The sequence below is a fragment of the Aythya marila genome (genome assembly GCF_965140915.1).
Source record: "Aythya marila genome assembly, contig: HAP1_HAP1_SCAFFOLD_255, whole genome shotgun sequence".
Classification (NCBI taxonomy): Eukaryota; Metazoa; Chordata; class Aves; order Anseriformes; family Anatidae; genus Aythya; species Aythya marila.
The window spans coordinates 89,012-115,481 of NW_028136701.1; the positions used below are offsets into that span (position 1 = coordinate 89,012).

At 43.0% G+C, this 26,470-nt stretch overlaps 1 protein-coding gene and 1 long non-coding RNA gene across 8 annotated transcripts; both read right to left on the reverse strand.

Moving 5' to 3' along the window:
- Positions 1-635: 635 nt before the first annotated feature.
- On the reverse strand, positions 636-10,351 carry LOC309890948 (uncharacterized protein). Of its 4 annotated transcripts, XR_014319466.1 has the most exons (7): positions 10,154-10,351; positions 8,411-8,511; positions 8,267-8,310; positions 8,035-8,176; positions 7,129-7,220; positions 4,002-4,148; positions 636-2,532 (listed from the first exon to the last, which is right to left on the reverse strand). XR_014319466.1 is itself a non-coding variant. In XM_082785345.1 (5 exons), the coding sequence occupies exons 1-5, from the start codon at positions 10,163-10,165 to the stop codon at positions 2,370-2,372; spliced, it is 462 nt and encodes a 153-aa protein (XP_082641471.1). In that variant the 5' UTR covers positions 10,166-10,351; the 3' UTR covers positions 636-2,369. The 4 variants fall into 4 exon arrangements, 1 of the variants encoding a protein (XP_082641471.1); XR_014319465.1 differs by lacking the exon at positions 4,002-4,148; XR_014319467.1 differs by having other exon boundaries at positions 636-4,148.
- Positions 10,352-20,768: 10,417 nt separating this feature from the next.
- LOC309890951 lies at positions 20,769-25,330 on the reverse strand. 4 transcript variants are annotated; one of them, XR_014319468.1, is made up of 3 exons: positions 25,296-25,330; positions 24,019-24,084; positions 20,769-23,621 (listed from the first exon to the last, which is right to left on the reverse strand). It is a non-coding gene; the product is annotated as an uncharacterized lncRNA (long non-coding RNA). The 4 variants fall into 4 exon arrangements; XR_014319469.1 differs by having other exon boundaries at positions 24,031-24,084; positions 25,296-25,321; XR_014319470.1 differs by having other exon boundaries at positions 20,769-23,615; positions 24,031-24,084; positions 25,296-25,318.
- Positions 25,331-26,470: the final 1,140 nt, after the last annotated feature.

Here is a 26,470-nt window from a genome sequence, read left to right on the forward strand (position 1 = left end):
GCTGGAACATTCCCACCCAACAATCAGTCGCATCGCATAGAAAGGCTGCCGCACACTCCGAGAAACAAAACCTACCAGTCCTGAGCAGCTCCCCACCTCCTCCTGCCAACCACGCTCAGCACACACACTATTTGCCCCTCAAAAAAAAAAAAAAAAAAAAAAAAAAAAAAACAACTTAGAACATACACACACACAAAAAAAAAAAAAAAACTGAGCTCCACAAATGCCAAAAAGACGTGCACGCACAGCAGCCCCGGCAGGGGTAATCACAGACATACCCTCTGCAGAGGAAAGAGCAGACTCTGATACAACCCTGCTGTCGCGTTAAGGGGTGTAGCTGATTAACCGTTATGGGCCCAGTCGGATTCAGAGTACTGAACCAGTCGGACATTCACCAAAAACACGATAACCGTCTGGGCGTCCCGTCAGACATTCACCATCAACGTATTAACCGTCTGGGGGTCTGTTCAGACATTCACCAAAAACGCATTAACCATCTGGGGGTCCGTTCGGACATTCACCAAAAATGCATTAACCGCCTGGGGGTCTGGTTAGATTCAGAACACTGAACTATCACGGATAACCACCCTCACCCTCGTTGCACTTAATGAGAGTTATCACAATGCAATCAAGTATGGTTTATTACAGCAACAGATAATCAGTTTCTTTTGGATTGCTGGTGATAGGGACTGTCTGCAAAAGCAAGCTAGTATGCATGAAATACACAGGTGTTATAGGTGTTACAGATGTTATAGGTGTTGTAGGTGTTACAGATGTTACAGGTGTCACAGATGTCACAGGTATCACAGGTGTGCAGCCTAGAAATAAACAGTGAGTATTAACAGAACAATAACAGGGTGAAGCATCTCGTTGAAGATTCCCTTGGCAGCTGGCGACCATCCAAAGTGTCCCAGCAACGGTGTCTCTCATCTCTCTTTACTCTTCAGTAATCAGAGTCTTTTGTCCATTTTCTCAGAATTGTGTCATCAGCTGCTTCAGGTCCTCATGTACCAGCAGTTTCTTCACCAAGGTAAGGTTCATTCCAATAGGAGTAGGCAACAGTTCATGAAGCAGAATATAATTAGATGCAATGAGTTGATAAGAAGTGACAGGAGCTGAGTATTTAAAATCACATCCTAGAATTTTGGTAAAATTGCAAACACAAACATTAGAGTGATTACTGGTATCTATCACTGCATTATCTACGACTATAGAATCACAATGAGTTCTCATGCAAACGCAACCTTTCCCAATATATACAAGTACAGTTTCAAGGGTTTCATTAGGATGTATCTCAAAGTGGCAAATATTTTGCTCAGTCTCAAGACAAATGTCTTGGGATTCCAGCGTGTTACTTTCACAGATTAAACCTTTTTGTTCACACACAATACATGCATTTACATCAATTGTTTGCCACTTTCCTCCCTTTTGATGGGCCTATAGTTTATGCTCTTTAGGATAAAGTATAATTCCATTATGATTGACTCCTAATGCAATGATTGGATATACATTGTATATGGTGGCATTACTTATAGTAAGTATAAAGGCAACAATTTTATCATTTTCTGCATAATGGGTAAAGTTGACTAATTGCCACCATGCTTGAAATTCTTTTTTAAATTCTGAAGCATTATCCCAAATCAATTTTCAAATTTCAGTGGGCAAAGTTCCTCCTTCTCCCTCTCTAATAATAGCTGCTGCTACAGATTGTATCCATAACTGCGCTTGGATGCAGCTCAAGGCAAGGGAGGTATTGCCTTGTGCTTTTCCAAGGGCATTTACAATTAATTGATGATCATTTTCCTCAATGTGTTCCCAATGGGGCAAAACATCTGATAGAAGCCATTGATTTGCTCCTAGAGCCAATAAAGATGGTTTTATTGGTTGTTCCAGTTTCCTTAGGTCATCTGTAGTAGCAGTTACTCTACTCATTAAGACCTCAGCATCAATGCTATTTAATATACCTAATTCTGTCCCTAATAACCTAGTTGCATCCTGTGGCCCTTTTTAGGGACCAACTAGGGTCAAAGAGAATTTGTTGTTGAATTATATAAGGGCCTGTATTGAAGATGGAAGGAGTTAGACCAATGGGAGGCTGAGTCGGTTCATTTTCAAATATCTGCAGGGGCAGAGGCTTCTTATCCTTTGTAGTCGATGATGTTTCTGTATTAACCATGAATTCAAATAATATTTCTGTGCCTCTGTAACCCCAAAGACAGTCTTAAAGTTCAGCCATTCTTAGAGAATCATTCCAACTCCATTCATCTTTTGAAAATATTTTGTTTCCATGTAGAACTAAAGTAGAGAGATTTAGGTCCTTTCTGTTTTGAGATGTTCCAGTGACTGTGCTATACTGTGACAGTACATGGTTAAATGCCATGGTGAAACACCTCAGCTCCATGCACAGCCACAGTAGCTAAGTTTCCTTTAAGGTCTGTAATTGCATCAAGGTCAGGGTAAAGCATAGCATTATTAATCCAAACTGTTGATTCGTCATCTTCCAGCTGTCCATATACAGTTCGCTCAGGGTTCCTGTGAACACAAAAGAAAATAAAATATGCTCGGTTGTATTCAACCGGCAGGGTTAGAAAGAGGGTGAAACAGCAATCTTTGATTTCCCATGCATAGTAGTTAGCACTATTACTACTGTTAGATACACAGAGGGCTTTCACTATCTCTGCCATGTTTGGAACTGCGGCAGTCAAAGGTGTAGTGTTAGCATTCAACTGTCTGTATTCCACTGTAAAATGCCATTGCCTGGTTGGTTTCTTTACTGGCCACACCAGTGAATTGTAAGGTAAATGAGTCCTTTTAATAATGCCTCTTTCTTCCAATTCAGTTACCACCCCGTCAATCCCCATAAGTGCTGCTGCTGACAACAGATATTGCCGATCATTCATGATTTTATCGGGGAATAAGGGTATGGATGTTTGTAACAGGCTCAGTCTCACGGTGCCTGAATCCCTTTGATGTGTCGCGGAACTCCACACAGTTCCATCAGGGAGTTTCCACATACAACCATGCAGTATGTCAAATCCTAAAATATTAGTATATGCAGCACCAACTAATACTTCTATCCTGGTTAATTTTTGTTCCTCTGGCAACCAGAGTGAAATTGTTGCAGTGGGGCATTGTTTTTCCACACCATTGATTCCCGTGAATTCAACCCTGTGTTGACCAGGTGTTATGCTCAGGGTCTGTGCGGTCTCATGTGTAATTACTGACATTTGGGTCCTGGTATCAATAAGAAAATTTACCAATATTTTTGGGGGTTCAACAGGAATGGCAATGGTAGGGTCAGAGTGTTCACTAGAGAGCCATTGAATTGCTAATACCCGCTGAGCAGGGTGGCTCACTGCCCTCCCCGGGGAAAAGAGTTTTTTTGCCGACACCACAACTCACCTCGTTCCCTATTAGGTTTCAACCTCTCTTTGAATTTGGTATATCTGGGATTTTGAGTGTGGATTTGGTGGACTCGCCGAGAGTGGTCTTGGGATTTAATACTGGAAGAATTTATCCAGCCCCTTCGGTGTCTGTGCTTATCTACGTCTTGTACCAATTCACTCCAGGTGGGAATAGGGGAGTTAGGATTTCGCCTACAACCACTATCATCATCCCTACAAGCAGCTAGTATGTGACCTTGAGTGTTTGCTACAAACATCTTAAGACAATCAGGGAGTCCACGGATGAGAGGGGTTAATTGAACCGGGTCAATAGGAGCTAACATCGGGGATTTCCTAAATTCATCTCTTTCATATATCGCCTGAATACAGGCTGCTTTTTGTACTGCTACAGCCAGGTCAGAATATCCTGTAGCTCTAATTTCCAGGGGTTCCCCTCTCTCTTGGGGATCTATACCACCTGCCCAATATCACTGCACGGGCGGCATAGAGTAACTATGGTCTCCTGGTGTGGTGGTTAAAAACACTCCAGGTCCCCAAAAGCCACCTGCTTCTTCCTCACTCAACATAATTCGATCTCCTCCTTCAAGAGAAACTCACCACACATACTCCACTTCCGATTCCCCTGGACGCCTTGAGAATTTCTCCTGTATTTTAACCAACTCTTCCGGTGACCACGGAATCGTTCACACAGTAGTGCGGATTTCATCATTATCATCAACAGCAGTCTCAGTCTTAACCAAAGGTCTCAAGGAAATCGATTGAGGTTCAGAATCAGAAATCTCTTCAACACCATCATCACTGTCAGACCAGAAATCACTGTCCCAGCTTTCAGGTTCTGCACTATGCAGCACTCCACGAATCTGCTTGACCGGAGCGCAAGGCTGTACTTTATTTAATAGATGACTAACCCTCTCCAGCAATTGTTTAAGATGATTATTCTCACTCACAAGTTTATCATTTTCAGTCACAAGTTTGTCATTCTCAATGGAAAGTTTATTATTTTCATCCAAAAGTTAATCCACTCTGATTCCTAATGTTTTTCCCGTCTCCCTTTCAAAGGCCAATGATGACTTCAACACATCAATCTCTGATTTCAAAGCTGTATGTTCCGCATCAGAGATCAGTTTGGGAGCAGGAATTTCCTTAGCTTCTTGCTGAGCACAAGACAAACAGTCTCCTAACACAGCACAAATCACACCTTTACCCTTTCTTTGACCAATCTTTCGTGAAGCCTGACACTGCTCAATGCGCTCCACAACTTTTTTCTCATCTTTCCAAAACTTTCGGGCCCACTCCTTCCCCGCCTAGGAAGGGGCACATTTGTATATTTGCAGAAGTTTATCCATAGCAATCCTGCCGACTACACCAATTTTACTGTCGCGTTAAGGGGTGTAGCTGATTAACCGTTACGGGCCCGGTCGGATTCAGAGTACTGAACCAGTCGGACATTCACCAAAAACACGATAACCGTCTGGGGGTCCCGTCAGACATTCACCAAAAACGCATTAACCATCTGGGGGTCCGTTCGGATATTCACCAAAAATGCATTAACCGCCTGGGGGTCTGGTTAGATTCAGAACACTGAACTATCACTGATAACCACCCTCACCCTCGTTGCACTTAATGAGAGTTATCACAATGCAATCAAGTATGGTTTATTACAGCAACAGATAATCGGGTTCTTTTGGATTGCCGGTGATAGGGACTGTCTGCAAAAGCAAGCTAGTATGCATGAAATACACAGGTGTTATAGGTGTTACAGGTGTTTACAGGTGTCACAGATGTCACAGATATCACAGGTGCACAGCCCAGAAATAAACGCGTTAAAAGGATCAAAGACTCTACAGAGATTTATAAGCAAGTATTCAGATCTCACCCAAAGGCGTCCCAATGGGGGGGGAAGAGAGGCTCAGCCCGTCGACTCAGGAGGTCCTAAGGATGTTGTATTTCCTTGGGATGGTATCTCCCCTGACAGTGGTATCTTCCCTAACATCCCCTCTCTCTTGGGCCAATTTATATTATTTTCTATCTTTGTTAGTTTTGTTTTATTTATTAGTTTATTTATTTTATTTTTATTTTGTATTTTTATTTTATTTATTATTATAATATTTATTTATTTATTATTTATTTGTTTAAAATGTTAGTTTTATTTTCCTAGTTACTTCAGGCATTTACACCACACCTGCTCAGGCTCTTAGAAATGCTGCATCTACACTGCCAAGCCACATGTAGCATGAAATGAAGCTGGTTTTAGTCCTCTGGAAAATTACACAAGTAGGTTTATACATCTAAAGATTAAAATATAGCTCAAAAACAGAAGAGTATCCCACCATCACAAAAAACAGTGAGCCAGCAACCTCTACTAAATATCCCTCTATTAAGTGAATTCCAAGCACTTAAAATCCAGAAATCCATAGACTCCAGCCTGCCTAGAGTACCCTGCAACTGACTGAAGGAAAATCAAAACACTTACCCCAAAGAGCAGCCCAGGCAGAAGGAGCTCTCTAATGCCATGCCTGGGGCTCATATACCATTTGGCCCCGCCCAGCACCCAAACTCAATCACATTGTAAAGGGAAGGGACAAAGCACAAGAAAGTAGGAGCAGAGCAGGAGCAGCAGCAGCTGGTTTTCATTTTCTTTTTTTTTTTTTTTAATCTGCTTTACCTGAACAACATGCAGAGAACAGACAAGAGACCTGGGGTGTTTCTAGAAGCAACAATCCCCATGCTTTTGCTGCAGCTTTGAATATTGAAAGGACAACACGACCAGTCAAGTAACTGGAACTTTTTCAAATGGAATTACGTCAAACAGGTTCATCATCACTTGCAAAAACAGAGAACCAGCATTCACTAGCATGCCAGCCCTGATACCCACCTCCTGCACAACACTCACTACTACTGATGCAACATACAGTTGTGCAATATCTCTCTGTTCCCAGCTCCTTTCCCTCACCTGCTCAGTAGCTCCACCTGAGAAATGGGCCCGGGCAGCGCCGCGCTTCCATGTGCCCGAACAGACTTATTCTTTAGAGATCGAGAAAGGTGACCCTGCTCACTCTCTAGGCACTACTGCACTTATGCGGTCAAGAAACTGTACCCCACTTTTTCCCAAAAACAACGTACCTGGCAACCCCTTAAAAACGTACTTCTAATATGTGAATTCCAAGCACTTTAAGCGTAGAGGGCTGCAAGGTCTAAAGACTTGACAGACAGCAAAACCACAGGCAAAAGCTCCAAAAATATAACAAACTGTTCCTAAACCTGAAACAGACTACCCCTTACGTGCCCACTGCTGCCATTTTCAGATACATGCTCCCACAGGGAGCTTCAATGATACATTTCTCCTAAACCCTGCTCCATCACTTTGCCACCAAGGTTGTGACTTTGATAGTATTTGACACAGAGGCAAACACTCAAAAAAAAGCCCCGTAATTCTGCAAAAATCATAAGGGACCCAGAACCACAAAGCAAACACACAAGGTAACATCATTATACTATCTGTAAACATGCTATAATAACTACTATACTACTATAATAACTACCTGAGGAAGAGCTGAGTGCAATACAGGCACCTACTACTAGATTGCTTTACAATGACAGATCCTACTAGTTACCACCTCAAAAAGACAGGCGTACCGGTTTCTACTTGAAAACGCATCAGTCCATAGACTCTGGCCCACCTAAAGAACCCTGCAAATGACTGAAGAAAAAACAAAGCACTTACCAAAAAGTGCAGCTCAGGCAGAAGGAGCTCTCTGATGGGATACCTGCAACTCAGTTACCATTAGGTCCCACCTGGAACCTGAAGCCAATCACCTGGGAAAGTGCAGGGGGAAAGCACAAAAAAAAAAAAAAAAAAAAAAAGCAGAAAGAGGAGGAGCAGCAGCTGTGGTTTTATTAACTTCTTTATATGGCTTAGCTCAACAGCATGCAGAGTGAAAACAAGAGAACTGGGGTGTTTCTAGAAGCAACAATCCCCATGCTTTTGCTGCAGCTTTGAATATTGAAAGGACAACACAACCAAGCAAGTAACTGATTTTTTTTCTCCCAACTGGAATTAGCTCAAACTTTTATTTACGCAGAAAGAAAAATCTAGGATAGAACAAATTATACACCAACAAAATCAATTCCATTCCACTCGCAGGAAAAATCACTTACTTCACCAGGCTATCTGAGAACCAAAAGGCTATGCTGACAGGTCAAAACACACTACAGAACACTGGGGCCAGGCCCTCCGCTGCACCAACTTAAAACCCATCCCTACACTCACCAAGGTGCAACCCCAACCCAAACACAGACACAGCGTTTCAGCTTCAACACAGTTTTGGGAACTGCTGGAAAGCAGGCTTCATCCTCAGCAAGGTGTGCTCAGGCTACACAGGACAGGGCTTCGGGCACCTCTTTGCCTACCAAAGAAGACTGCCATCAGGAACTGCCACACCAGAAAACCTTTTTCCTACACAACACCTTTCTCAGGAACCACGCAGCATTCCAGCGACCTGCTTTCCTCCTACTTTAAAGGATATCTCAGCCCACCTTGTCTGTGGCACCTGATAAACAGGAGAGAAAGCAACCACAGCAGCAAAAGCCACAGCACCCTTAGGACAGTTACTCTCATCCCCTCCTGTACCTCAGCCGCTTGCCTGCCCCCCATGGGAAAAAGAGAAAGCCACCGCAGCGCTTGGAAACCATCCCTGCACGTGCCGCTCCTTGTTGCTCTCTGGCCTTATCTGAAATCCTCAGCCACTTCTGTGGAGAGCCTTCCACGGCACCTGCAAAGCAAGATGGACACCTTTCATAGTCACCTTGTGCTACTTGGCCGTTCTGCTTCAACCCAGCTCATGACCAGCCCCTATTCTTACACAGCTCTTCAGAGTGCAGTTTGTTCCTTTGAGCCTGGAGACACCTGTGAAAGAAAAAGAAAAACATAGGCCGAGGCAGCATCCAAAGCCACAGCACAGCTAGAACAGTTACTCTCATCTGCTCCCTTACCTCTGCCCACTTACCTGCCCCTTGATTCAAAGATCGAAGCCGAAATTCCTTTAAGTGGTATATTCTTTATTGCAGCGCTGGATGCACGGGGGATCTCTCCACCTATCGTGCATACCTAAAGCGGAAAGCAGTCTTGAATTTATACAATCAATCTATCAATATTCTACAAGCACCTATACATATGCATTACCTATCCCCGCCTTCCCTCGCTTCTCATGCTAATTAGCCTTTTGGCACCTTGCGCCTGCGTAGAGCCTCCCAAGAATTGTGGGCAGGGGTCTTTGGGACGTGGGCAGGGGTCTTTGGGAGGAAGACCCCGAGTCTTCCTCACAGTGTACTTTTCACCTTTGGTCAGGAATCTGCTGAATTGGCATGTTTCTTAATTGCGAGAGCTGGTTGTTGCCAATTCTTCCGTTTGTTGTATCTTTATAATGAATTCCAATGTCCAGTTTTGAGATTTATAGTCCTTACGTTTGTTTCTCTGTCCGTCTGCCGCTTCCTTATCATGAGTTCCAGTGTCTTGTTTCGAGATATACAGTCCATGTCTGGGGATTGTCCTTGCCTCCCCAATGCCTCCCCAATACCTCCTTAATCAATCCCCCCTTTTCTTTTCCCATGCAAATTCTTTTGCATCAGATACTTTCATTATTTACAGTAACACAACAAAGCAGGCATCTAAACAACATGCACACAAATATTCCTAACACTACTAATGCGATTAGAGCAATGAACACTTGTTTCAACCATTGAAAATTGGGCAACCAGGAGGTTAACTTATTCCATAGTTCACTAAAACTCCATGAAAGATCATCTTTACTGATCTCATGTAGGACCCTTGTCTGCTTCCATATTTCTTCCAGGTCGGTAGAGATCCTTCCACTCTGATCTATATACATACAACAACTTGTGTTTGTTACTGTACAGACTTCCCCTTGAGCGGCCAGTAACAAGTCTAGGGCCATCCAATTTTGTAATACTACCTGTGATAAACTAGATATCTCTTCTTGTTGAGCCTTTACAGCATCCAGAGTCTTGTTTTCTAACTTCTCTGTAATTGCAGAAATATTAACTATCGCCTTTTCCAATTCACTCACTCCTAACCATGGGATAAACCATCGAACAAAACTATGAAAAGCGGTGTGTCTCTCTATCAATGGATTGTTAATTTTTCGTCTGATTCTCTAGATATGATTTCTCAAGTAGGCTCGAGGCACTACATCATGTACTGTCATATTGGGGACTACCGCTCCAAGAGTGCAAGTTCCCTTCCAATTTTCGGGCAAGACCTTACAGGCTGTATCATTGCATAGCCAATACCACCCTTTTCCTTCTGGTACTGGCCAGCTGGTTGAATTTGCCCAACTGCTAGTTGTACTAATATCAATTGTTCAATTACAAGATGTCTGATTCCCCACATAAGTAGTACCTGTATTTATACAATCCTGTTTTCCCATACCCTTAGGCGGGTTACACCTTTGTACACATACATAATAGGATTCTAACGGCATGAAGCTACTCACTTCTAGTTCCAAAACTTCTTAATATTTTCGACCCCAAGATGTGTTTTCCCACAAATTAGTCCAAGATAAGTTTGCAGGCAAGGGAATCCCAATTAACGATACACCCTTATTCCCATGCTGTGGCAGATGGGTGCATACCCAACAGTTCGTCTTATTAGTTACTTGAGAAATTGTTTGTATTAAGGTCAGGTGTAAGTTCTCATCCCAAGTTGCCCACCCCGAATCCAAGAACCGCACCTCTGCAATCATTAGGATCTGGAAAAACAGAAAACTTTTTCTGGAAAACTTTTGTTGGTCGAATTGGAGTGGTGGTCCATATCCTCGCCAGGGCCTTCTTCACCCTTGAATTGTGGATCCAAGCTGCTTGCTCCTTAGTTTTAATGGTGGTATGTGTTGTCAGTAATACTTGGTATGGTTCCGTCCACTTTCCTTCCATTTTTCCTGTAGGGGTTGTCCTGAAAAAGTCTTTATATATATATAATCCCCGAGCTTAAAGGGGTGGATTGGTTGATCCAACCCTCTAGCCCTGGTTCCTAAAACAAATGTATGTACTTTATTTAATTGTTTCTGAAGTTCAGTTATATAAGCATATAAATATTCTGATCCTAACTGCGTTAGGTCCTCTCCACTAAATAGAAATTGCTATGGCCTTCCATATAAGATTTTGAAGGGACTCAAATTCCCTTTTATTCTAGGTTTAACTCTAATTCCAAGTAATGCTAAAGGGAGGGATTGAGGCCATGACAAATTAGCTTCTTATCCAATTTTAGCTATTTATTGTTTAATTAAATGGTTCATTTTTTCTACCTGTCCACTTGCCTGTGGTCTATAAGGAGTATGCAGTTGCCAATCTATCTTTAGAATCTTACTTATCTGTTCTACCACTTGTGCACAAAAATGTGAAACTCTATCAGAAGACATTGCTACTAGAATCCCAAAGCATGGTATTATTTCATTTAACAAGACTTTAACCACTTCTCTTGCTTTGTTTGTTCGACAGGGAAAGGCTTCAAGCCTTCCTGAAAACGTGTCAGTCAGAACCAGTAAATAATGATACCCCCCTTTTCTAGGGAGTTCTGAAAAATCAATTTGCCACTGTTGCCCCGAATAATTTCCTTTACCGATTATTCCAAATTTTATTCTATTCTTGGTATTGGGGTTATTGTGTAAGCAAATGCTACATTGTTGAGTTATTTGTTTTATCATATCGTCCCACTAATGTCTGACTCAGGCTCTTATGCAGTGTGCCAGCTCCCCAATGCGTTTTATTGTGTTCTGTAAGAACTATGGGCCGTGTCAAACTAGAGGGTATTACTATGTGGTTATCTTCTAAATATACTCATCCATCTGGTTTCATTTTACCTTTCAAATCTTCAATTAATTTTAAGTCTTCTTTTGTATAATTTGGATATAGTTTGGATTTTACCGTCTGGTATCAAAGACAATGCCTTCACCTCAGTTATTTCAGCTGCCTGCTTAGCTTCTGCCAATCGATTTCCAATTTCAAAATCGGTGTTCCCCTTTTGGTGTCCCTGACAATGCATGATAGCTACTTTTTCTGGTTGTTTTACAGCCTCTAACAATTTTAAAATTTCTTCAGCATACTTTATGTGTTTTCACTGAGCGGTCAGCAATCCATGTTCTTTCCAAATTGCTCCATGAGCATGTACCACGCCGAATGTATATTTAGAATCTGTCCAAATATTTACCCTTTTTTCTGCTGCCAGTTCCAATGCTCTCGTGAGAGCAACTATCTCCGCCTTTTGAGCTGATGTTCCAGGGGGTAAAGGCTTAGACTCGATTACCTGCTGAGTAGTTGTTATAGCATATCCAGCTTTACGTTGTCTTTGCATAACAAAACTGCTCCCATCCGTGAACCAAGTTTCTTCCGCATCTTCCATGGGCTCCTCCTTAAGGTCTGGTCGGCTGGAATACACAGTCTCTAGAGTTTCTAAACAATCGTGAATCACAGCTTGTGCCGGAGCATCACTAAGAAAAGAGGCTAGATTCACAATATTAGTTATCACAATTTCCATGTTGTCCTGTTCTACCCATATTGCTTGATATTTCAAAATCATCAATTCTTGTTTAAGTTGTTTAAACACTTTTTGTGCTTCTCCAGTCCAGACTAACTTTGACTGGTTAATCTTTATCAATTCACATAGAGGCTTTACCAATAGTCCATAATTATAAATCCAAAGGCGACACCAACCTGTCATTCCTAAAAAGGTTTGTAGCTCCTTTACCATTTGAGGTTCTGGAGTCTGGCAAATGACTTCCTTATGTTCAGTTCCTAGTTCTTGTTGTCCTTCCGAAATTTCAAATCCCAGATAGGTCACACTTTGTTGAGCCAGCTGGACTTCCTGTCAAGAGACTTGATATCCATTTAAACCCAGAAAATTAAGACGACTTATAGTCCATTGAATACAACTCCCTTTAGTCTCGGTAGCTATTAAGAGATCATCTACACATTGTAACAAAGCACCTTCAGTGTCCGGAGGCATCCATATTTTGAGTTCCCTTGCTAATTGGTTTCCAAAAATAGTGGGGCTATTCTTGAATCCTTGAGGTAGTAATGTCTACGTAAGCTGCGTCTTTCTGCCTGAATCGGGATTTTCCCATTCAAAGGCAAATAGGTTTTGGCTTTCTGTGGCTAAGCCTAGGCAGAAGGTGTCTTTTAAATCCAGTACGGTAAACCAGACCAACTCGTCCCTTAACTTGGTCAATAGCGTATAAGGGTTTGCTACCACAGGGTGTATATCCTCAGTGATTTTATTTATGGCCCTCAAATCCTGAACTAGCCTATAGCTTTTTCATCTGCCTTTTTAATTGGCAATATGGTTGCATTGTATTCTGATTCGCATTCAATCAATAATCTATACTGTAAAAATTTATTAATTATCTCTTTAATTCCTTTCCTATCTTCTATCCTCAAAGGATATTACTTAACCTTAACGGGTTTCTCTCCTGGCTTTAATTTAATAATTATTAAGGTCACATTTTTAGCTCTTCCAGGGACTTCGGTAGCCCAAACTCCTGGACATACTTGATCTGTGATCTCTAAAGGTATTTCACTTTTAGGCTCAGTTTGTATTAGTGCCAAGCTTAACACATTTATTAGTTGTTTTTCTCCTATTCTTAATTCCATTTTCCCTTTTTCAAAGACAATTTCTGCTCCTACTTGCTCTAATAAATCTCTACCTAAGAGTGCCCATGAGGAGCTAGGCATAGATAAAAATCTGTGTATGCCCCATTGTTTCCCTAACTTGTACTTCAAAGGTTCACAAAAATAAGCCTTTTCGGTTACACCTTGTCCTGGTTTCAGTTAGAACAGAGTTAATTTTCTTCCTAGTAGCTGGTAGAATGCTATGTTTTGGCTTAGGATGAGAAGAGTGCTGATAACACCCCAATGTTTTAATTGTTAAAGAGCAGTGCTTATACCAAGCCAAGGACATCTCAGCCTTTTGCCCTGTCCTGCCAACAGGCAGGCTGGGGGTGCAGTAAGAGCTGGGAGGGGACAGACCCAGGACAGGTGACCCAAACCAGCCAGAGGGGTATTCCATAGCATCTGACGTCAGGCTAAACAATACATAGGGGTGGCTAGCCAGGGGGAGGGGGCCGGACTGCTCGGGGTTAGGCTGGGCATCGGTCAGCGGGTGGTGAGCAATTGCATTGTGCATCACTTGTTTGTACACATTATTAGTAGTGGTACTATTATCATCATTGTATTATTATTATTATTATTATTATGTCTTATTAAACTGTCTTTATCTCAACTCACGGGCTTCACTTTCCATTTCTCTCCCCCGTCCCAGAGAGGGAGGGGGAGGGTGAGCGAACAGCTGCATGGTGTTTAGCTGCCGGCCGGGTTAAACCACAACACACCTTTTACCCTAACATAATAATTCTGTGAAGGCATTAATGCTTGATTTAGAATTGAATACGTTGCCCCATATCAATAAGAAATTTCACTTCCATTCCTCCCCTAGCTTCATTATAACCAGTGGAGGATCCGCTAGGGTAGATTCCCCAGGTCCCCATTATTCCTGTTGAAATCAGGGGTCAATTACCCTAGGAAAAGGCTAGTCAATTTGTCCTCCAAAGCCAGGTCCAAACCGTTTTGTTTTATTTATTTATTTGTTTATTTATTTTCATTACATTTCAGAGTTGGTCCAAAAATTCCATAGGGGTTTCTTTTAGACCTTGTTGGAAGCATATTCTCAATTCCCAATTCATCCAGGTTTTAGTATTTACTTAACCGTTCATAATTTTCAGGATGATTTGGGTCTTAGTGGGGGTCGGTCAGGGGAATGCAATTGTCCGCAGTTCCCTGAGTGGTCCCATCGGCAATCTGAGCTCGCACATGAACTCAGGTTGTTTTAAGAGTTAACTGCTTTTCTGTTTCTGTGACAACTCTCTCGGACTCATCATGGTCCCTTTGCCCTAAAGGGCTAACACCCGTGATTTTAAGATCTCTGCCTCGGGCAGAGGCAGAACTATTAACATTCCTACATCCTCTTTCCCTGCTCATTCAACTTCAAACACCTTTAACACTTTCAACAACCCTTTTAACACTTCCTTTATCTTTCTCCAGCCTGTACTTCGCTAATGCCATCATCAAAGGCTCAGTCAGGGGCCAACTTAATTCCGTACCTTTTCCCACCAAGATGCTGAAACATCAGTATACAACATTTCATCCTGTTCTGCTTCTCAAAAAACAACATTAACTGTAGCAAAATATTATAGTTTAAAGTTCCATTTAGGGGCCACTTTTCTCCACATTCCAGCTTATAAAGCGGCCACCACTGATTACGATATTTTATCAATGTTTTCCTGTTCACACTTCCACCGGCAGATCCTCCAATATCCTTCCAGTGACTTAAAACACATCCTAACACACTTTTCTTTAAAATTTCACTGCTTGTTTGCCCCCCCAGTTTCCAGTTTACACTTTCAGAATACACGTGTTACTTACAAAAGTGTATCACAAAAATGTATCACTCACAAAATTACAGGCACGCAATATATTTCAGTAGCGATGTCACAAAGCTATTACCAGCAATATTGCTAAAATCACAATAACAATAGTCAGAGTCAAATTCCACATGCGATAAGTCAGAAAACCGAACTGTGTAACACCGTAACGATATCTCTCTTATAACAATGCCACGAACCTACTATTACCACCAGAAAAATAGCCAAAATCACAGTAACAATAACCAAAGTTAAATACCATACTCCATGAGTCAGAAAACCGAAATAGACAACACAATTCCAGATGGACCTTAAAGCGAGCTCTTTCCTTAAGGTCCCCAAATATACTTATGGTGCTTACCACAAAGTATATACCAAACACTGCCTCGCAGAAGATCACCTTCTGACTTACAGACAGTTCCAGATACAGATGGACCCCAAGGTCCCCAGATATACTTGTGGTACTAACCACGAAGTATATACCAAATACTGTCCTGCAGAAGTCACCTTCCGACTTACTGGACAGTCCCAGATGACCGGTCTACCAGAAAACCAAACCAGAATAAAGAATATACTCACTGACAATGATGGGGTCCTTGTCTGCCTCCGCAGTGATCCAGTGAGTCGAGGAGTCCCTCCGGGAAATCCCGGGGGTACCCTAGGGAGTCCTGTCCCCAGCGGGTCCTGCGGTCCGGCAGAGAGGTCGTCCCATCTGGGGTGCCAGATTGATTCAAAGATCGAAGCCGAAATTCCTTTAAGTGGTATATTCTTTATTGCAGCGCTGGATGCACGGGGGATCTCTCCACCTATCGTGCATACCTAAAGCGGAAAGCAGTCTTGAATTTATACAATCAATCTATCAATATTCTACAAGCACCTATACATATGCATTACCTATCCCCGCCTTCCCTCGCTTCTCATGCTAATTAGCCTTTTGGCACCTTGCGCCTGCGTAGAGCCTCCCAAGAATTGTGGGCAGGGGTCTTTGGGACATGGGCAGGGGTCTTTGGGAGGAAGACCCCAAGTCTTCCTCACAGTGTACTTTTCACCTTTGGTCAGGAATCTGCTGAATTGGCATGTTTCTTAATTGCGAGAGCTGGTTGTTGCCAATTCTTCCGTTTGTTGTATCTTTATAATGAATTCCAATGTCCAGTTTTGAGATTTATAGTCCTTACGTTTGTTTCTCTGTCCGCCTGCCGCTTCCTTATCATGAGTTCCAGTGTCTTGTTTCGAGATATACAGTCCATGTCTGGGGATTGTCCTTGCCTCCCCAATGCCTCCCCAATACCTCCTTAATCACCCTGAGGCAGATTTTTCCATCTACCCTCTTCAAACAGCTACACCACCTCTAAAAGACTAAGAGGGGATGCTTAGAGTAACAGTGAGACCTGTGTGAGAAACACTCTGTAGCCAATAACTTAGGCTCAGGCAAGGATCTCAGTGAAGTAGTAATTTATTCGCGATTGCAATGGCGGGCGCCCCACAAGCAGGAGAGAGCGCATCTACTAGTTCCAAAACACAGTTTATATACCTTTTGATGGCAGGACCCTCCCCTGTTTCCCCACTGAGTGGGTAATCCAGATTCACAATCTATCTGATGCTTCACAAACAATGCATGGCCTTCAGTCGCCGGCCTGTTAAATTTCAAATTTCTTTTGACATTTTTACTGTTTGAAGTGGTAATGTTTCTTCACTTATCTGACTTGACACCGTGATTTTCACCTAATTGTCCTAAGGAGTCTGATTGTCTGCATTTTACAAGGTCGCCTGCTAAACTTTCTTATCACTGTAAGCATATCTCAGTACCACATTCCCTCCTTCTAAACAATGTAACTCTGCAAAAACAACATTTCTATTCCCACAATTCCCCCCCTTTTTTTTTTTAATAAACTGTTGATTTTTGCAAAAACTCTTTTTGTTTTTATTTATTTATTTATTTTAAGTGTAATTTGGTAAATATCTTCCGTTTCTTCACTTTCTTTGCTCTCCATTTCCTCTAATATAATCATTTTATCTGAGTAGGGTGGTGGATCTATGGTCATTTGTTTCAATAATGCGGTTTCAATTAACCGCTGGACAAGTCCCCTTACACAGGGGATAATGCAACAGCCAATAGCCGTCAAAACTCCTGCTACTACAATCAAGGATGTAAATATGGACATTACCATCCCTTTCCATTTACCAAACCAAGATTTCAACCATCCTGTGATGGAAGTATCTGCTCCCGAATTTTCTGCCAATTCATTGGCAAGGGTGGTAAACCCTTGCAATGCTCTAGTTACTGTGCCATACGGGGCAGTATTGTTAGGGATAAAAGTACAACAATGGTTGCCCAGCATCACGCATACACCACCCTTCTCCATGAACATCATATCTAATGCTATCCTGTTTTCCCAAGCCATTTTGCTGATGGCATCTAGTTGTTCAGCGATTCCTCTCATCGCATCCTTGGTATAATTGATGGATCTCTGCTGATTATAATAGAAATAATTAATCCAATCCACATTTTTATTGATTGTTACCCACCAGAACAGTAACTCAAACCCTGCAGCAATTTAATTTCTGGCTTTATGTTCATCCAGAACTCCTCTAGGTACCCCAATAGAATCTATGTATACTCTATCATCAAATGATATTCCTAAGCCTCTTTTACTTCTTCTGGGTATTTGTGATGTTTCTCTTTCAAATGCCAGGGTGAAGGGTATAGCTAATTGAACAGGTGCACAAGTGCCTCCCCAATTAGATGGTAGGGTGGACCGTAAGATCTTCCCTCCACCGTACCACCAGAGATCTGCCCTGGGGATCTCTAGTCTTGAGCAGTTTCCCATCAAGTCCTTGGTAGCACAAGGCAAATTCTCCCAGATGCCAGGTAGCAGTCACACCCTGCCATGAGAGGCAAGCTGTGTGGTTACCTATAGCTGTAGAGAATGCAGGGGGAACAGTGATATTGCTATCACGCAAGGAACAGCAAAGAGAGACTTACAGGCCTCATTTCCCCAGGCAGTCTTTTCTTGGTACAATGCAATCATACATCGCATCCCTTGGGAGTCTTCGGTTCACCCCCATGGGAAGGGCCCTATCTGGGCAATCGGTCATCCCGAGGCACAAGCATAGCAGTTGCTACGGTTGAGACTCTGGACAGTATATTTGACCCATTCTATCCAGGCATTCACATCCCCATACCCTGTTTGAATCTCAAATGTTTGAACTGCCACATTTCAGAGGGCCTCCTGTTTTCTCCTTGAGTTTCTCCCTTTCTCTGATGGCAATAGAGGATTGTTTCCATACAGCTATTCTCAATCTGGCTGTTGGGTCTCTCCCAGTTATTTGTTCTCTCTGCTCAGTTGTCATTGGGCATTTAAATCTCCACAAGCTAACACCTCACAAGCATCAAACGTGACGGCCTGTGGTACATAACCCTCTGTCACAGTCACCCATATTTTGATGGGGTATCCTGTTTTTGCTATTATCTGGTCATGCCTTTTCCAAGTTACCAATTGACCGAGGCCTTCTCTGAGGCCTAGAATCACTAAAAACAAAATTAGTAATCGATTTTTCCCTGTCATTATTTTTAAACCTTAGGTTTCCAAATAATTATCGATACAAAAAAATGAGATGTACACTACTACTATAACAACCCCCCCTTGGGAGCACTGCAATTCGCTATAGGTCTGTCCTTTCTCTCAATCACAAGTCACACTCGTTAGTTACCTGTGAAAATAAAAGGTTAGTTTACAATTGTAAGCTCTTATCCTGCTCAGAGTCCACTATGAGATTTCTCTCTTCAATTTCAACTTCCAACAAGTCTTTTGTAGGAACAGCTTCCCAGATACTAGGGTCGACAGATGCCTTCACTCGAGTATAGTGAGTCCAACCTTTTTCCACAGTTCTTACGGCTGTTTCAGTGGTCAGTAATTGTCCTTCCCATTCAGGCCGGAGTTGACTCTTTCCAGTCCGAATCAGGACCCGGTTTCCTGGGTGATGGTGGTGACATGGGGAATTCCAAAGGTGGGGTTTGAGCCAACAACCCACAGGTCCTGAGAGATGACAAAGAAGAGGACAACCCCAGAACACAGTTCTTAAGAAAACTCTTATTTTGAATTGTGGTATCTCATCCCTTCTGCCCAGATAGGGCAATCTGAACAGCATCTCATATGGTGAAATTCCTATATCCTTTCTTGGTGCTGTTTAAACCTGTAGGAGTACGCATTTTACCCAAGGAAGTTGGGTTTCTAACACTAGTTTAGTTAATTGCTTCTTTAATGTCTGATTCATTCGCTCTACCTTCCCAGAAGAGGAAGGGTGCCAGGGGCTGTGAAAATCCCACTCAATCTCTAAGGCCTGCTTTAACCCTTGCAGTAAAGCTTACACCCATCTAGTCACGTGGTCAATTAGGACAAACAAGTAACTCAGTAAAGTTTACCTGTATACTTTGGAAAGGTCAAACCCCTGGCTCCTGTCCCCCTCTAGGTGGGTTACAGAACACCTTTTTATTTACCTTTTGACATACAGTACATCCTATACATATGTGCTTCCCTATAGTGTATATTCCTACACAGACATACTTTCTTAGCACAACATCACACATTGCTTGCACCTCCCAATGACTCTTTTGATGTAAACCAGTTAATATTTGCCTCATTATCACTTTATTCAGCATTTCTCTCCCATCCGTTTTCCTTCAGACTTCATGGCTCCTGATTCCTTAAAAAAATCATTCTTTTAAAACTTTTTAGTTCTTTCTTAATTTTCAATAATTCCCTGAACTCTCTCTGGATTTATTCTTCATTTTCCCTCAGACATTAGATGCCTTAAATACCTGACTTCTCTTTCTCTATATTGTAATTTATTATTTATTTGTTTTCAATACTCCCAAGCTCTGCTTTCCCAGAAAGTTGAATAGCTTGTTAGTAGCTTTCTTCACAACTCTTTTCTCCTGTCCTGACAATAGAAAATGATCCACATATTTGTTAACATTAATACCTTCTTGGGAGGTTGGAATTGCTCCAAAATCTTTTTCTTTTAGAACTTACCCAAATAGATAGGTGTCCCTGTAAACCCCTGAGGTAAAATTGTCCACCTATATTGTTGCTTCCGCCCCCATTTCAGGGTCTTTCCAGTCAGAGGTGAATATACATGTATGTTTGCTCTCAGGGCCAGAGAGCACTCCATTAATAACACTGTTATTCCAGTCTAACAATTTACTAGTTGAATGCCCAATTTCATCATCAAATCCCTTCCCAACAAATTAGTCCTCGCCTTGGGTACATACAATAATTACCCAGTGATCATTTTATCCCGTAGTCTCAGCTTGGTATCCCCCCCAAAGTGGCACTGTTATCCCAGCCCCTTCTACCCCCATCACTTTTTAGTGTTTCATTAGTTAATTTAATCCCTGATACTTTACAGGTTAGTAATGACCTAGCTGTTCCCCAGTGTATTGGGTTTGATGGCAAGGTTCGGGGGCTGTGAGTAGGGGGGTGAGAAACTGCAGTGGCAGCCCCCGTGAGAAAAACCCAGAAGCCTCCCCGTGGCAGATAAGGGACAATTTCATCTGGCCCAAAGGGGCTCACTGCTGCCCAGAGCCAAGCCATGAGCAACACAGTCCGTGCCTCTGTGAGAGCACATCCACGAAAACAAACAAACAAAGAAACAAACAAAAACCTGCTGCTCAACAGCAGTTGGGAGAGCAAGAAACCCCCCCGCAGACACCAAAGTCAGTGCAGAAGGAGGGGGAGGAGGCGCTCCAGGCACTGGAGCCGAAGCCCCCCTGCGGCCGCTGGAGAGGCCGCTGGTGGAGCAGGCTGTTCCCCCCTCCCCGATGCTTGGGAAACTGACCAAACACTACAGCAAATATGCAAATATACCAAAACTTCTAGACTGTTACTTAGATAATGCCTACATCTCCTTTCCCTGCTCATTCAACTTCAAACAGCTCTGTTAAATACTACATGCCACACCTTTAACACCTTCAGCAACCCTTTTAACACTTCCTTTATCTTTTTCCAGCCTGTACTTTTCTAATACCAGCACCAAAGGCTCAGGGTCCAACTTAATTCCATACCTTTTCCCTCCAAGATACTGAAACAACATATCAATATAGCATATTTCATCCCATTTTCCTTCTTTCCTCCTTCTTCCACTCCAGATATTCCTATTCGAAGTGGCCAGCCTGGCCACACTTAAAACATCTTATGAAAGCCTGTCCCTGCCAGGATTCGGGTCACAACACAGGCAGCCTTCTTTGCCTGCCATTCCTTCATCTCTCTTCCTCTCCTTTCCATCCTGGCCCTGACTCCCCCTGAAGATTTTCTTCATCTTTCTCCAACCCTCTGCCTCACTACCCGCTGCACTGTCAATACCATTAGTTTCGCTCTCTGCTTTTCTTTCTCATCTCCCCTCCGGACACACACCTCCAGGGTCTCCCGCAGGAGGGTCCCCCAGTGACTGTTCACTACATCCCCCCACCTTCTGAAGCATTTTCTGCGTATTTTGCCAGGCTTTAATCACACAATGAACTTTCAAGAGCCCTTGGGATACTGGGTCCTCAGGTCTCATCCCCAAGTACTTTCTCATTCTGACCCCAAGTCTCTCATATGATTTCTGTGTTGCACACTATTATTATTCCAGCCAGGATTGGCAAGTGGGTATTTCTGCCCTGCTGGTATTACCCCTGGTCCTGGAGGATGAGCTCTTTCCTATTCTTGTATAGCAGCTCTCCTCCTGATCATTCCCATTTCTTTCCCTGTAAACAACATACTTATAGACATAATTCCCTCCCCCAAGAGTATAAATCAGGTCGTAGGAACTGGTCTAATTGTTCAACTAGGCTGTTGGGGTCCTCGAATAAAGACTTCCTCTTCTTCTTAAAAGTCCTAACCTCTCTGCTGGTAAGGAAGAGGGGGTAGTTCACCTAAGAGGATACACAGTTAGTGTTAGTACTGTTAGTATCAGGGAAGGCAAAATTCTCAACATATCTTCTACCTTGTTCTAATTCTTGCCAGAGCCTAGAGTACGATCCTTCTTTAGGGACAGTGTTAATACAGTGTTAATTCCAGTCCCTGTCTCCCTTCCTGGAGTGACTGCTGCTGCCACCAGTTCAATATTAAGATTATAGGGAGCATAACTTGGCTCCTTCTCTGAAAAAAGAATCTTATTGTTTACACATAAATTTAAAGCCTGAATTTTCATCAGACCTGTATTTTGGCCAAAATACTGCTGTTTCCTTAATTAGTTCTTTTGTCCAGACTGATACACAATATTTAACCCTTTTTTTTTTATTATTATTATTTTTCTTTTACAATCCCTCTAATTTTGGGATTATGTTTCCAATTTCTTATCATTCTTCAGGAAGAACTATTAGTAGGCACTCCCCCAGGGATATCCCTGTCCCCTGGAACTCATATTTTCCCATTTTTCCTAACCCTCGCCAGTATGTGCTACAGAATTTTCCCTTCTGCAGTGTACCACACACCAACGTACTGAAAGATGGGGGTGTACCACCAAGCACTTCCCCGTGCCAGCGTTACCGCACAACTGAGTTTCCCAGATTCCCTGGTGTACTTCCAAGCACTTCCCCGTGCAAAGATTATCGTACACCAGATTCCCCTGGTGTAGTGCCAGCACTTCCCCATGCAAGGGCTTACCATACACCAGATCACCCGACCCCCAAGGCAATACTTAATATTTCTTACCTTGGTCTGTGCACAGAGTTACCGGATCGATTCTTAAAAAAAAGCCAGAGTGCCTACCTTCTTCCTTTCCCCACTACTTCACGGATCCTGCCTCTTTAACCAGTCTCGGGCCCTCTGTCAGCTTTCCGCAGAACCGCCACCGTCGATGCACAGGACCGCTGAAATCAGCGGGGCATGCCTTCCTGCTGCTGTGGCGGTGGGGCTCCCCAGTAGGTGACTGGATCCCGGACGAGCCCCCAAATTGTGAGAAACACTCCGTAACCAATAACTTAGGCTCAGGCGAGGATCTCAGTGAAGTAGTAATTTATTCGCGATTGCAATGGCGGGCGCCCCACAAGCAGGAGAGAGCGCATCTACTAGTTCCAAAACACAGTTTATATACCTTTTGATGGCAGGACCCTCCCCTGTTTCCCCACTGAGTGGGTAATCCAGATTCACAATCTATCTGATGCTTCACAAACAATGCATGGCCTTCAGTCGCCGGCCTGTTAAATTTCAAATTTCTTTTGACATTTTTACTGTTTGAAGTGGTAATGTTTCTTCACTTATCTGACTTGACACCGTGATTTTCACCTAATTGTCCTAAGGAGTCTGATTGTCTGCATTTTACAAGGTCGCCTGCTAAACTTTCTTATCACTGTAAGCATATCTCAGTACCACATTCCCTCCTTCTAAACAATGTAACTCTGCAAAAACAACATTTCTATTCCCACACCTGCAACTCAACAACTCCTACATCTGTTCCTCACTCACCTTGCCAGAGGCAGCTCTGGGTGTGATGTCCCAGGTTGTACACTGTGTTTCAGCTTTATCAAATGAAAACAGTCACAGGATAGTCATTCAGCTGCCAGTATTAGTACCCATCCCTCAACAACACAAGGGACCCTGTTTACAACATTATCATTTCAAAACAGTGGACAACTTGCCTCAGCACCTTAGAAATAGACCAAACCAGTCACTGAGCTGCCAAATGAGAGCTTGACAATTCCGGAAGGTGTTCTTTCCTTTGGCTGACTCCTCCTGAGGTTTATCTAAGGCTTGCCAAAAAAAAATAAATAAAGAAAGAAAAAAACAGTCCACATCTGAAAGCTTTGACGATTCAACAACAAACCTCTCCTCCAGCACTATTCAAGCACTATGCGAGCAGCTGCTCGCAAGCAGCTCAACTCTCCCCCATCCACATCTGCCAAACACCACAGAGATGACTGTGCCAGCTGCCCTTCAGTACGTGCCCAGAGGCAGACTGGATATCTTTGCCAAAACAGTCCGGACAATGTATTAGTACACCCATGGCCTACCACATCAGCTGTCATCACATCTTAGTTAATTGCCAGGGTCATCATCAGCTGCAAAAACAGAGTACCAGCATTCACTAGGACACCAGCCCCAGTGCCCACCTGCTCCACAATGCTGACTAGTACTGATGCAACATACCATTGTGCTCACCTGTTCCTCTCCAAATCCAAGCTCCAACAGTGCAGCCAGTATCATCCACATCACCTGGGAAAACAAAGGGATTAAATGATCATTGCATTCACAACAAATCACCCAATGGTGGTTTTTCGTTGTTGTTGTTTGTGTGTGTGTTTCTTGGTTGTTTTTTTTTTTTTTTGAAATCTGTTTTAGCATGCAGACAAGAGAACTGGGGTGTTTCTAGAAGCAACAATCCCCATGCTATTGCTGCAGCTTTGAATATTGAAAGGACAATACGACCCAGCAAGTAACTGGAACTTTCTTAACTGGAAATAGCTCAAACATTTTTTTATGTAGAAAGAAAAATCTAGGAGCAGAACAGGTTATATGCCAAAACAATCAAACACCAAACAATCTTCCCTTCGCTTCAGATAAGGGATGACCAGGCTGACAACACTAACCTTCCTGCAAGTGCTTTGTGACATGAGGATTTCCCTTCCCTCTCCACTACTGCACTAAGCACTTGCAAAGAAAAGAGAAAAGCACACTCTGAGGCACCTCATAGCCACAGCGTACCTGCTGCAATACCTCTTTCTTCCCAGCTCTGGTACTTCAGCTGCTCACCAGTTCTAACTGAGATTCCTCGTTCACAGCGCCACAGCAAACTCTGCCCGGGCCACACAACACACACTACACGAGCTCAATTGCTTAAGACACACAAGCTGGAATGTTCCCGCCCAACAATCAGTTGCATCGCGCAAGAAGGATGCTGCATATTCCTAGAAACCAAACCTACCAGTCCTGAGCAGCTCCCCACCTCCTCCTGCCAACCACACTCAGCACACACACTATTTGCCCCTCAAAAAAAAACAAAAACTTAGAACATACACACACAAAAAAACAACTGAGCTCCACAAATGCCAAAAAGACATGCACGCACAGCAGCCCCGCAGGGGTAATCACAGACTTACCCTTTGCAGATGAAAAAGGTGACTCTGATACAACACTGCTCAGTTTCTTGGTAATGCTGCATCTACGCTATTAAGCCATGTGTACCATGCAATCAAGCTGGTTTTAGTCCTCTGGAGAGTTACACCAGTGGTTTTACACATTTAGAGATTAAAATATAGCTCAAAAACAGAAGAGTATCCCACCATCACAAAAAACAGTGAGCCAGCAACCTCTACTAAATATCCCTCTATTAAGTGAATTCCAAGCACTTAAAAATCCAGAAATCCATCGACTCCAGCCTGTCTAGAGAACCCTGCAACTGATTGAAGGAAACACAAAGCACTTACCCCGAAGATCAGCCCAGGCAGAAGGAACTCTCTGATGGCATGCCTGCGGCTCATATACCATTTGGCCCCACCCAGCACCCAAACCAAATCACGTGGTAAAGGGGAGGGGCAAATCAAAAGAAAGTAGGAAGAAAGCAGGCACAACAGCAGCTGTGATGTTTTATTTGATTTTCTTTTTTTGTTTGTTTCTTTTTTAAAATCTGCTTTATCTCAAAAGCATGCAGAGAGCAGACAAGAGACCTGGGGTGTTTCTAGAAGCAAAAATCCCCTTTTGCTGCAGCTTTTAATGTTGAACTGACAATATTACCAAGCAAGTAACTGAAACTTCTTCAACTGGAGTTAGTTTAAACGGGCTCACCATCATCTGCAAACACAGAGAACCAGCATTCACTAGGCCTAACCCTAGCCCCAGCCCCAGCCCCTAACCACAACCCTCGTTCCTGAGAACTACATTTCCCAGTATGCTCTGGGCACCAAACATGGCCTCCCGGAAGTCCTGAACCCGAGAACTTCATTTCCCGGTATGCTCTGGGCACTCAACATGGCCTCCCGGAAGTCCGGAGTCCCAGAACTACATCTCCCGGCGTGCTCTGGGCACCCAACATGGCCTCCCGGAAGTCCGGAGTCCCAGAACTTTATTTCCCGGTATGCTCTGGGCACCCAGCATGACCTCCTGGAAGCCTGGTGCCGGAAAACTACACCTACTAGCATTCCCTGGAGAGCTGGCATGGCCAATCAGAGAACCCTAGCCGTTACCGCCCTTACACAAAAAAGCTTCAAGCCCTAACCCTAAAAATCATCAAAACCCCTACAGACCTAACCCAAACTATTTACCACACTAAACCCCTGAAGACCTATGCCTAAAACCCCTAAACCAATAAATTAAGACGCTCAAATCCCAAACCCACAAAATTAAGACGCTCAAATCCCAAATCCAAAAAAAAAATAGGACGCTCAAAACCCAAACCCAAAAAATAAGGACGCTCCAAACCCTAACCCAAAACATTAGGACACTCAAAACCCAAACCCAACCCAAAACATTAAGACACTCAAAACCCTAACCAAAAAAAAAATTAGGACACTCAAAAACCTAATCCTGGAGAACCTACCCTGAAAAAAAAAAAAAAAAAAAAAAAAAAATTAAGATCTTAAAACCCTAACCCTAAGTAACTGAC